Source organism: Dasypus novemcinctus, chromosome 1 (genome assembly GCF_030445035.2).
Source record: "Dasypus novemcinctus isolate mDasNov1 chromosome 1, mDasNov1.1.hap2, whole genome shotgun sequence".
NCBI classification, from domain to species: Eukaryota; Metazoa; Chordata; class Mammalia; order Cingulata; family Dasypodidae; genus Dasypus; species Dasypus novemcinctus.
In genome coordinates this window covers 128,307,813-128,320,788 of record NC_080673.1, presented here as the reverse complement: position 1 = coordinate 128,320,788, position 12,976 = coordinate 128,307,813, and the positions used below count along the sequence as shown (strand labels likewise).

Here is a 12,976-nt window from a genome sequence, read left to right as displayed (position 1 = left end):
AAAAAAGTATTCCATGCAAATAGTAACCAAAACAAAAAAAAAGAGCTGAAGTAGACCAGATAAATGTAAACAGCATTATACTATATGAACAATAATTACTCAATACAATGGGTAAATTGTTCCTGTGATCAGTATTCTGAAATTTTTTTCATGCAAAATAAACACTTGCTTTTAATTGAAGAAAAAAAAGGTGGGACGATGGAGGGGTATAGGGAAAGTGTATATTTATGTTACTGAAATCAATTTGGTATCAAACCGAATATGACATATATTTAGGATGTTAAATTTTAACCCCATGGTAACCAAAAGGAATAAATATAAAAAATATATCCAGACAGAAAAGAGAAGGCACTAAATAGAACGACAAAAAATCAAGTAAATATAAATGTATGCATTAACAGAAGAATTAAGGGACAAAACAAGTACAAGACTTACAAAGCATAAATTAGCAAAATGGAAGAAGGTCCCTATTTTATCACTAGTGACTTTGAATGCAAATGGATTAAACTCTCTAGTCAAAAGGTAGAGACTGGCAGAATGGATGAAAAAGCATAATCCAACTCTATGCTGTCTGTAAGAGACTCACCTTAAATACAATGACATAACTGGGTTGAAAGTGTAAGAATGGAAAAAATATACCATGCAAGTATTAACCAAAAGAGAGCTGGGATAGCTATACTAATTTCAGTTAAAATAGACTTTAAGTCTAAACAGTTATGAGGGACAAAGAGTGAAATAAGCCAGTCACAAAAGGACAAATATTTTATGATCTCACTGATATATAATAATTAAACATATTTATACAGTCAGAATCTAGAATACAGGTTACCAGGGGACAGGGAGAGGATAGGGAATGGAAAGTTAATGCTTAAAGTATACAGTGTTCCTATTTGGAAGGATGTAGATGTTTTGGTAATGGAAGGTGGTGATGATGGTAGCACAACATTGTGAATATAATTAACAGCACTGAAATACATATATCTGAATGTAGTTAAAAGAGGAATTGTTAGGTTGTATCTATGGTAACAGAACAAAGTTTTTTTTTTAAATCTTTAAGTTTTGGATCACAAAGGGGTTCACCTATGACAGGGGATGAGCACTAGTGTGGGGTGTTGCTGATGGGGGACACATGGTTGGGAGGGAGTTCTCCAGAGCATTTATACATTTATAAAAATGTTCGGATATTCTTTGGGTATTGTCATAGTAGGTAGAGTTGCACAAGAAAACTGAGGGAGTGCTGAGTTCCTAGCCAGGGAAGCTCTGTCACATTCCCCAATGGAATAGCAACAATCCCCCAAGTGCAAGGAAAAGACCAGTGAAGAAGGATGGTCCCGAGATGGACCCTTGATACTGATGACTATGCTTATGAGCCTGTATGCTTGAAATTCCAACTAGGCCTAGAGCTGCAGGGTGCTTAAGAGTTACCTCCTGAGCGCCCATGTTGCTCAAATGTGGCCACTCTCTAAGCCAAACTTAGCATGTAAATACATTACCTTCCCCCCAGCATGGGACATGACTCCCAGAGATGAGACTCCCTCACGCCGAGGGATTACTACCAATCACCAGCTGGTGATGCAACTAGAAAAAAGACCTTGAACAAAAGGGGGAAATGGTAAAGACAAATGAGTTTATATGGCTAAGAGACTTCAAAATGAGTCAGAAGGTCATCAGAGGGGTCACGATTACATATATCTCAGCAGGATCCCAGAGACAGCCCAAGTAGATATAATCCCAGGTACTGTTGCTCCTGAGGGTGACAGAGACACACAGGTTGTACGGTCATGGCAGATGGCTCTGGAGTTCAGGGCCTTGCCAGTGGACCCTACTTTGGAATTTGTGCCCCTGAGTGTGACAGAGTTGGACTCAGATGTGACCGTTCTACATATGCCTCTTCTGTTACTTTTCCTGAACCTGTGGTTGGCACTGGGCTTGGTGTATACTCAGGAGACTTGAATCTCTGGATTGGTCATGTGCCAGCTGGGCCCTGAGCCTCAGCAGAGTTGCAACTCCTACTCTCTGGTTCATTGGATTTACCCAGGTCAGCTAACAGTGAGGTGACAATGGTCAACCACCAAATCAGGGAATTGAGAGTGCCTACAACTGCAATCAGGAGAACAGTATCCATCAACCGTGTGGGATCTGAGCCCCCCTGAGTAAAGAGGTGGAGTGGACATCACTATCTCAGGGTCCACAGGATGGAGGAATACAATATGGATTAGAGTGGAATTACTGGTATTCTACTATAAAACAACTGTGACTCTAGCAATGGAAGAAATTGTATCACTGATGTGGAAAGTGGTCACGGGAGTTGCTGAGGGCAAAGACAGGGAAGAAGAGATGTGATGTGGGGGCATTTTTGGGACATGGAGTTGCCCTAAATGGTATTGCAGGGCATTATATATCCTGCCATAACCCACTGAATGGACTGGGGAGAGTGTTAAACTATAACAAACTATAATCCATGTAGTGCAGCAATGCTCCAAATTGTATTCACCAAATGCAATCAATGTGCCACAAGGATGAAAGATGTTGCTGATATGGGAGGAGTGGGGTGGGGTGGGGTGTGGGGTATATGGGAACCTCTTACATTTTTTAATGTAACATTTTTTGTGACCTGTGTATCCTTAAAAAAAAAAAGACAATTAGAATAGTAGTAATTTTTAAAAAGTAAAAAAAATAAATAAATCCATGGAAGTGCACTACACAAACAGTGAACCTAAGTTAAACCTTGGACTATAGTTAATAGTACAATTATAAAAATGTTCTTTAATCAGTTTTAACGAATATACCATACCAATACAAGATGTTAAAAATACGGTGGTGGTAAAAGGGAATCCTATATTTTATGCATGATTGTTCTATAATTAAAGTTCTCTAATTAAAAATATATATATAGTAAATAAAAGACCAAAGCACCTACAGCTAACATACTTGTGAAAGACTTTCCTCCTAAGATCAGGAACAAGTCAAGGATTCCTGCTTTCAATCACTGCTATTTAACGTTGTTCAGAGGAATTAGGCAAGAAAAATAAAAGGCATCTGTGGCAGTTTGAGATTATTTCTGAATTCCAAAAAGATTATATTTGTAAACTGGTCTGTTCCTCTGGGAATGACTGCCTTTGCCTGTATTAGATTCAGTTGAGATATTTTTGATTAAATTACGCTAAGATCAGGGCTTTGATTTGACCACATCAGGTTAAGTCCCTGCCCCCTTGGTGGGATGATATAAAGGGGCATTCTCTCAAGAAGATACAGGAGGGGTGGCACAAGGAAGAAAGAGAGCTCCATAGACAGGGCAGAGGACAGAACTTTGATCCTACAGTCCCAGGCAGAGAGATGAGCCACTTGCCTGATAGCATACAGCTGAACAGAACAGAGCAGCTGAGCTGAAGAAGCCGGAAAGAAACAAATCCTATGCTAGCCTACAGCTGAGACCCAAAGAGGGTGGGCCCACAGAGCCTTACCAGGAAGAAGGAAGGAGAGACCAGGCCGACCATCTTACTTCAACACATGGCAACTGACCTGGGCAAGAAAGTACTCTTTTAGAACCTTGTAACTACAAAGTTTTACCCCAAATAAATACCCTTTATAAAAACCAACAGATTTCTGGTACTTTGCATCAGCACCTCTTTTGCTGACTAATAAATACAGCATCCAAATTGGAAAAAAAGAAGTAAAAGTTTCCCTATTTGCAGAGGACATGACCCTATATATAGAAAAGTCCCAAATTCAGCAAAGTTGCAGGAAAATCAGTGCTGTTTTTATACATCAGCAATAAACAATATGAAATGTAAATTAACAATTACATTTACAATAGCATTTAAAAGAATACATTTAACCAGAGGTGAAAGACTTATACACTGAAAACTATAAAACATACTGAAATAAATTAAAGATGACTAAATATATGGCAAGACATTCTGTGTTCATGAATATTAAGACTTGATAATTGTTAAGATGTCAGTAGTACCCAAGGTAATCTATAGATTCAATGTAATCCCTGTCAAAATGCCAGCAGTCTTCTTTGCAGGAAGGGAAAAGGTAACCATCAAATTCATATGGAATTGCAAGGGGTTCCAAATAGCCAAAAAAATCTTAACAAAAAAGTTGGAGATTTCATACTTTCCAATTTCAATACTCACTACAAAGCCAAAGTAATCAAAATGGTGTGGTACTGACAATAAGAGAGACATATAAACTAGTGGAATAGAATTCAGAGTCCAGAAATGAACCCTCCTATCTATGGTCAACTAATTCTCAATGAGGGTGCTAAGTACGTAAAATGAGGCAAGAAGTCATTTGACAAATGGTGTTGGAAAGAATGAAGTTGGATGCCTACCTCACACCATATAAATTAATTCATAATGATCCAGGACCTAAGCATAAGAGCTAAAACCAGATAAACTGAACATCAAAGTTAAAAATTTTTGTGCAAAGGATACTACAAGAAAGTGACCAGACAACCCACAGACTGGGACAAAATAGTTAGAAATCATATATCTAATAAGGTTTAATATCTAGGATATATAAAGAGCTGCTACAACTCAACAACAAATGGCATGAAACCCAATTTAAAAATAAGCAAAATATTTAAATAGACATTTCTCCAAAGAAGATATACAAATAGTTATGTTCAATAGGAACATAAAATGATGTTCAACATCATGAGCCATTAGGAAAATGCAAATCAAAACCACACTGAGAGGGAAGTGGACGTAGCTCAACTGATAAGAGCATCAGTTTACCATATGGAGGGTCCAGTGTTCAATCCCCAGGGCCTCCTGACCCATGCAGTATGCTGACCCATGTGCAGCGCTGTGTGTGCAAGGAGTACCGTGCCACATAGGTGCGCCCCCACGTAGGGGTGCCCCATGGTCAAGGAGTGCGCCCCGTAAGGAGAGCCACCCCGTGTGAGAAAAGCACAGCCCGCCCAGGAGTGGCGCTGCACACAAGGAGAGCTGACTCAACCAAAAAAAAGAGACGCAGTTTCCCAGTGCCACCAGATAATGCAAGCGGACACAGAAGAACACACAGCCAATGGACAGAGAGAGCAGACAATGGGGGGGAAGGAGAGAGAAATAAATAAATCTTAAAAACAAACAAACAAACAAAAACCTCATTGAGATATCACTTCACACACACAAGTATGGTCATTATTAAGAAAACTGAAAATAACAGATGTTGACAAGGATGCAGAGAAATTGGAACCCTCTGACATTGCTAGTGAGAATGTAAAATGGTGTAACAGCTGTTCAAAACAGTTTGGCAGTTCCTCAAAAAGTTAAACATAATATTACCATATGACCCAGCAATTCCACTTCTAGATTATATATTCAAAATAAATGAAAATAGAACCTTAACAGATCTTTGTACACCAATGCTCACAGCAGCATTATTCACAATAGCTAAAAGGTAGAAACAACCCAAGTGTCTAACAACAGATGATGGATAAACAAAATGTGATATATAAATACAACTGATGATTATTCAGCAGTAGAAAGGGAGTTCCAATACATGCTACAACATGGATGAACCTTGAAGACATCATGTTAAATGAAAAAAGCCAGACACAAAAGGACAAATCTTGTATGATTCCACATAAATGAAATATCTAGAATAAGCAAACTGATAGAGACAAAAAGTAGATGAGGAGAAATCTAATCTGTGGCATTAGGGTAGTGGTTTTCTCCGGGAGGAAAAGGGTGGAACGGGGTAGTAGTAACTATAAGGAGGCAAAACAGGGGTTTCTGGGTACTGGTACCATGGTGGTTACACAGTGCTACTTCCTGAAAATTTGTAGAGATGTACATTTATGATCTGTGTACTCTTTAAGAGACTATTTTAAGGAACAAGAAAAAAGAAACCAATCCTAGGGGAATAATAGATTTATTTACCAAATCAGAGGACATAAAAATGACAGAAATATACTTAATATATTTAATATATTATATATATTTAATACATTAAATAACAATCAATTTTAAAACTAGAAAAATGGGCCAGAGGCAACACTTTTAAATTTACTCAGGATAAAATAAGTGGGCTTGAAATAAACAACCAAGTTTTAGAGAACCAAATTCAATATAAGCCAATAAGATAAATATTACTGTCAAAACAAAAGTTTAGGGCTAAATTAATGAAATTATTGAGCCAAGATAAAATGAGGTAATAGTATCATTTATTGCTCATTAAAATATTTGAAATGTCACAATTTAAGAAACACACTAAAAAGAACATGTCCTGAGAAAGAAAAACTGAGATGGTAAAGGAAAACCTTGTCAAATGAAAAACGATTAAAGAACAGGGAATGTCTGGTCAGGAAAAGAGATGACTTGGTGGGCATGGACCCGTCTTTAAGTATCTAAAGGACTATCATTTAAAATAAGAAACAGATTTACTATATAGTGTTTTACTCACAAGAACCAGGATTAAAAAGTGGCCACTAGGGAAGTGGACTTGGCTCAACAGATAGTGTCCACCTACCACATGGGACAGTTCAAACCCTGGGCCTCCTTGACCCGTGTGGAGCTGGCCCATGTGCAGTGCTGATGCGTGCAAGGAGTGCCATGCCATGGAGGGGTGTCCCCCACGTAGGGGAGCCCCACATGCAAGGAGCGCACCCCATAAGGAGAGCTGCCCAGCGTGAAATAAAATCCAGCCACACACATGGAGAGCTGATGCGAGATGACACAACAACAACAAAGAGAAACAGATTCCGGGTGCTGCTGACAAGAATAAAAGCGGACACAGAAGAACATACAGTGAATGGACACAGAGAACAGACAACTGGGGCCGGGGCAGGGGGGAAGAGGAGAGAAATAAATAAAAAATAAATCTTAAAAAAAAAAAAAAAAAAAAAAGTGGCCACTAGAAAGTAGTTTTGAGCTCAATTTAGGAGAAATTTTCCAGTAATGACAAACTCTTCCAGGGTAAATGTACCATTCTGTTTAGTGGTGAAAGTAATCAAAAGTGCCCAAAGCAGGGCGGCAGACTTGGCCCAGTGGTTAGGGCATCCACCTACCACATGGGAGGTCTGCGGTTCAAACCCCAGGCCTCCTTGATGCGTATGGAGCTGGCCCATGATCAGCAGTGATGCGCGGAAGGAGTGCCGTGCCACGTAGGGGTTTCCCCGCATAAGGGAGCCCCATGCGCAAGGTGTGCGCCCCGTAAGGAGAGCCGTGCCCAGTGTGAAAGAAAGCGCAGCCTGCCCAGGAATGGTGCCACACACACGGAGAGCTGACAACAAGATGAGCAACAAAAAGAAACACAGATTCCCATGCCACTGACAACAGAAGCAGACAAAGAAGATGCAGCAAATAGACACAGAGAACAGACAACCAGGGTGGGGAAAGGAAGGGGAGAGAAATAAATAAAAAATAAATAAATCTTAAAAAAAAAAAAAAAAAAGGGTTAAAAAAAAAAAACGTGCCCAAAGCAGAGGATCGCTAAACCATTTATTAGCGATGTTAGGAGGGAGAACGATTAACTGTGCAGTAAATTAGACTACATCAGTAGTTCCTAAACCTACCACATATCAATAAAACTATGAAGTTCTTTTAAAAATAAAAATTTCCATAGCTGCCACTATAAACCCTCCTAATCCCAAGAGATTATGGTTCAATGAGCCTGGGTGGAACTTCGAATCTCTTATTTTTAAGAACCTTCCTGGGTGATTCTGATACACCTAGTAGTCCAGTGGTTCAGTATTTTGTATTCGAAAACTACAGAGATAACCTTTAAGGTTCCTTAGTGTCCAAATATTCTAATGAAAGCAAATGTTCATAAGTACTTTAACAATATAAATTGAGAATACCTTGAAATGTGTATCACTTTGACCTGTCTTCACTTTTCCCCCAAATTCATATAACAAAATTATCAGAAACTTGAAACTGCTATTATTATATAAAAGAACTTTCCTACGAGTACCAAGGAACACAGTAGGGTATATAGATGAATTATAAAAAAATTATAATCAACATTCAACAAATGTTTTCTGAGCAGCTAGTATATGCCAGTAAACTGCCATAGCCTTACTCCAAGAGAACTCAGAGTCAGATCACCGGGAAATTATAATACTGTATGATAAGCACTATCATATAAAGTACAGAGTTCTGTGGAAGCACAAAGAAGCAGAGTGAAAGGTGTATAATATTCTTGTCTGACCATACTGTACAAAACCTGGGGAACAGGGGATTCAAATAAAAGAAAGTGATTTTTTAGAAAATGACTTTATAGTAGGTTTTAGGTGGGGGAAAGGAGAAAGGAGGAAACACTGGAAGGAGGGAAATCATGGTTAAAAGCAACAGTGGAAAGAGAAGTAGGAAGACCAATCCCTGACAATGGTAGAAGAAAATGAAGGCATTAGAACTAGAATAGAGAAGTATCTCTGGACATTACTCTGGGCAAGCATTTGAAGTTCCTGTACCTCTTTCCTCTCATCCTCATCTTATCTCTTATCCTCACTTAATCAAACCAATTCATACTTAATTATTATTAAGTATGGCTTCTACTTGCTCCACCATTAAAAAGCTCTTCTCTCTTAGAAGTTCTGATATTGTTCTGTTCTCTGGCATTACCTCTTTAAGACTTGTGAAATCACCTATGGAAATAAGCTAAAGTAAGAGTTAATATAGCAATGTACTGCAAGATTGGTAAAATACCACCTTCAAAAACCAGGCTGTAAAACTATACTATTGTTGGTTAGATGCTAACTCAAGGAGATAGCAAGAAAAGGGAGAAAGGAATGGTTCTAAAAGGCAGTTGTAAAAAAACTTTGAGGCTCACTAAAATGTCATAGCATTAAGAACAGGAATCTTTTTTTTCCCACTGTTGTATCCCCAAAGCCTAAAAGAATGCTCAGAACATAGCAGATACTCTTTAAATATTTTAGTGACTGAATTTCCAGGTAGTCTTAAAAGTCAGAGGAAGAGAATACACAACACCCTCCGTTTGTCTTTTGTGGACCCCAGAAAATTATGTTCTTAAGCTAACCCACACCAGTGCCAATGTAGATGGGGCCTTTTGATTAGATTCAGTTAATGGAACTTTGATTAGATCATGTTATTAGATCACTTTAGGGCCTTTGATTAGACTTTGTCAGTTGAGTATGATCCATGTTGGGTCTCTACTTTCTTGCTGGGGTCTTATATAAACTGAGAACTAAGCAGAAACACAGAAAGACAGCTGCCATTTTGAACCTGCCACATGAGAGAGAGGACTCCAGGTTCTCCTACAGTTGCAGAAAGAAAGAGAAACCCCAAGAGGCTCAAGGAGACAAAGCCCAGAGAGAGATGCCAGACCACCCACAGCTAAGCTCCAGAAGAAAGAGAGAGACCAGGAGACCCGCCATCATGCCTCATCACATAGGAGGACTCCAGGATCTGCTATCAGTTGACCTTTGGTGAGAAAGCATCTCTGATGATGCCTTCATTAGGACATTCAGAACTTTTAAGTTTTTGCCTAAATAAATTCCCTTTATAAAAACCAACCTATTTCTGGTATTTTTGCATTGGCAGCCTTTTGGAAATTGAAACACACACACACACACAAATAAAAATACAACTGAGATATAATGGTGTATTAGTCAGTCAAAAGAGTGCCCATGCAAAGTACCAGAAATCTGTTGGCTCTTAAAAAGGGTATTTATTTGGGTTAAAGCTTACAGTTACAAGGCCCTAAAGAGTCTAACTCAAGGCATCATAAGAGGTATTTTCTCACCAAGTCTGTTGCCATGTGTTGCAGCATGATGGTGGCTGATCTCTGCGAGGGTTCAGCCTTCCTTTTCCTCTTAAGACTCTGTGGATCCAGCTTCTTCCAATCTCAGCTGTAGGCTGGAGGGTGCGTTTCTTTCCAGGCTTTCTCAGCTGCTCAGGGCTCTGCAAACTATCAGGCAAATGGCTCAGCCCTGGGGCTTTAGCTGTTTGAGCATTCTCCTTTCTGTCACATAGCAGGACCAAAATCACCTAGTTCTCTCCTCTGGCATCTACAGAGTTCTTTCTATTTTTTAGGTATCTTATTCTGTGTCTATTTATATAGCCCATTGTTACCGCCTTTCTCCTCCCCTCCTCCCCTTTCAGCCCCCGCCGCCCTTCCCGCCAGTCCCGCCCATATTGCCAACCCCCAATCTGCCCTCTTCCCCAGTAACTGCTTACCTCAGGTCTATCCATCAGCTTTAGCCTATCCACAGCCGCCCCGTAGCCAGCCCTCCCTTCTTTATACTTCTCCCTCCACCCAGCCCTATATAACCAAGTGTACTTCCGCAATAAAGCAGACCTGTTCTTGCGCTCAAGCGGTCTCCGTGGTTTTTCCCCAACCGCGTGTCCCCCACACCTGGAGAACCGGTGCTCTCTCTGGGAGTACCCCCCGCCGGCGGTTCGGCAGGAGCAAGACCCCCCCAACTTTTGGGCCTGAGCGAGGTTGAAACCCTCTCGCTCAGCGGCAGCCCACCAAGGGGGGGTGGTGACTTAAACTGAGTTACATCCTACTGACATCTAATCAAAGCCCTAATCTTAACATAATTTAATCAAAGACATCTCAGTTGAATTTAATACAAGCAAAGGGTATCATGCCCAGAGGAACAGACCAGTTTATAAACATCAGCCATATTTCTTTTTGGAATTCATAAATAATATCAAACTGCCACAAATGGGAAGAGAATTACTTCAGGAGAAGACCTAAGTTGAAATTACAGCTCTAACAATGATTAGCTAAAGTTGAAAAAATTGGGACTACTGCTTATGTCACAGGAGTAAATGATTAAATGATGCAGAATATGTAAATGCTCCTAGCATAAAATGTACTCATTCAGGTTAAAATCTTCAATTTGCAAAATGACAAATAAGTAACAGTAAACACAAAGCATTCTTCAGCTTGTGGGAAACAATGACAGAAGTAGAACAGAATTAGAAAGAGCACATAGATTTCAATACCTATAATAACCTAAACCAATACATGAGAAGTTAGATACATGTCATTAATTTACCAGTTCATATAAAAAATATCTTGGCCACTATTCTCTATGCCAAGCACAATGTTACGTGCTAGAGATAAAAAGATAGGTAAGATGTCTTGTACAGTGAACTTTTGGAGGTGATAAAATTTATGAAAAATAACAATGGCAATCATATAATAGAAGTACAGAAATTTTTAAAAGAAAAGACATACAGCCACCAGTAATTCAGAAGTTATCTGGCTGTCTCCTAAGAAGCTTACAGCATTGGCATTACCTTGGTACTTCACATGAAGTTCTTACAAATACTGATGCAAGGCAGAACAATTTTTTGTTCACTAAAGACAATGGTATAAAGATGTTCAGTGTCCCTGGCTAACTATTATCTAGAAATAAAGAAAGTTTACTACTGTTAGTATTAGATTGAGAAAGACGATAACCATCCTCCTCCTAAAGCTGTAACTCAAAACAAAACCAGATAACTGTTTTTTGTTTCAGAAAGAAACAAGACGTTTCTGAAATACAGAATGGAGCTTATCTTTTAATGGTACACACTTCTCCAATGCAGTTATGAAGATACTATAATACATGTCAGAAGAACACATATGTCTAATAAAATTAATCTATCTAGAGTGAAGGGCAAAATCATTACCTGATTTGTAGGCATTTTGGGCACATTCACCTTCCACATCTGGGCTTCCCTTGAGATTGCTTTTTCCAACAGGAAAGACAATCTCTGGTTTTCCAAAGGTCCTGGAAACTTCATGATATCCTTTGGATCTGCCCGCTACCCAGCTTGATGTAGTTACCTATAAAATAAAATATGAACAATGCTGTTTGTTTAATTATAGAATAGTATAGCATTATACATATATACACATATAAAAAATACTGATACTTATTAAGCAATTCATAAAGCAAATTAAGAATGTTATTAATATTATGAGCCAGTACAGGATTTTACAGCTCTTTAAAATACATATTAAAATGTTATACTACTAATAACTCATCTAAAACATTTAAATTCGAAGCTCAGTTATGAAGAGAATAAAAACAAGGCCATATAATGGAAAGTAACTTTGGACTAGTCAAAATATGTTAATAGTTATGAAAAAAAAATTTTTTAAGTAACTGGCTTTTAATACTAGGAATTATTAAAAGTAGTTGTACCAATATTTCTCTTAAAAGCCTGATAGTGGACACTACATGTTTTTTCACTAAAAAATAGTTAAGTTCATTATATTAAATCTCACTCCCTTTTAATACAATCATCTAGAATTGTGTTAACCAATACAGTATTTGCTAGCTACACATGTGGCTATTTAAATTTGAATTACCTGAAATTAGATAAAAATATAAATTTACTTACTAACCCCTTTTCCTAAGCTGCACTAACTACCTTTTTCAAATACCCAATAGCCACATATGGCTACTGGATACTGTGTTGGACAACTCAGAAAATGAACATTTCTATCACTACACAAAATTCTATTGGACAGCACTCATTTAGAAAGCTTAATGGTAAGAAGACTGATGTTGGAAAATGAATAGCCAAATTGAAATCTCCTCTATTATCTTTTACAATTCCAGGTGAAATTTGAAATTCTGGAAATTTTGGAATTTTTCATGTGCTAATTCTGAGCATTAAAAAAAAATTAAGTTCTGAGCTCTAAAAACAGCTGACAGCTTTGCACCAAAATCATGGCTTCACCCCTCACTGACTATAAAAACTTTGGGTAAATTACTTAACCTTTGAACTTCAGATTCTCATCTCTGAGATAAGGATTATAATAGTAATAGCTGGAGGACTGTTTTAAGATTACATGAGCTGTTTCATATAAAAGTCTTAGAATAGTGAGGACATATTGAACACTCATAAATGTAAGCTATTATTGCTAAACACAATGTAGAATTCATAATACAACTTCAGTCTATGTTCAGTTCTTAAATTAATTTCCTAAAAGATAATCATAAAGATAATCAAACTTTGATATTATCTCAATTGAATTCATTTTAAATGATTTTCTT

The 12,976-nt window shown here is 38.2% G+C and overlaps 1 protein-coding gene across 4 annotated transcripts in view; it reads right to left on the bottom strand.

Moving 5' to 3' along the window:
* CCNI (cyclin I) overlaps window positions 1-12,976 on the bottom strand; it is a 70,762-nt gene that overhangs the window by 46,043 nt on the left and 11,743 nt on the right. The window contains exons 1-2 of one of the 4 annotated variants that reach the window (XM_058296573.2): window positions 11,601-11,715; window positions 3,465-3,522 (exon numbers count right to left, since the gene is read on the bottom strand). The exons of 1 other annotated variant lie outside the window; for it this stretch is intronic. In XM_058296573.2, the coding sequence (XP_058152556.1) occupies window positions 3,465-3,497 (33 nt within the window). In that variant the 5' untranslated portion in view covers window positions 3,498-3,522; window positions 11,601-11,715. Of the gene's footprint in view, window positions 1-3,464; window positions 3,523-9,717; window positions 9,863-11,600; window positions 11,758-12,976 lie in introns of those variants that run through there. 2 more of the 4 variants (XM_004472591.4, XM_058296574.2) reach the window with 2 other exon arrangements.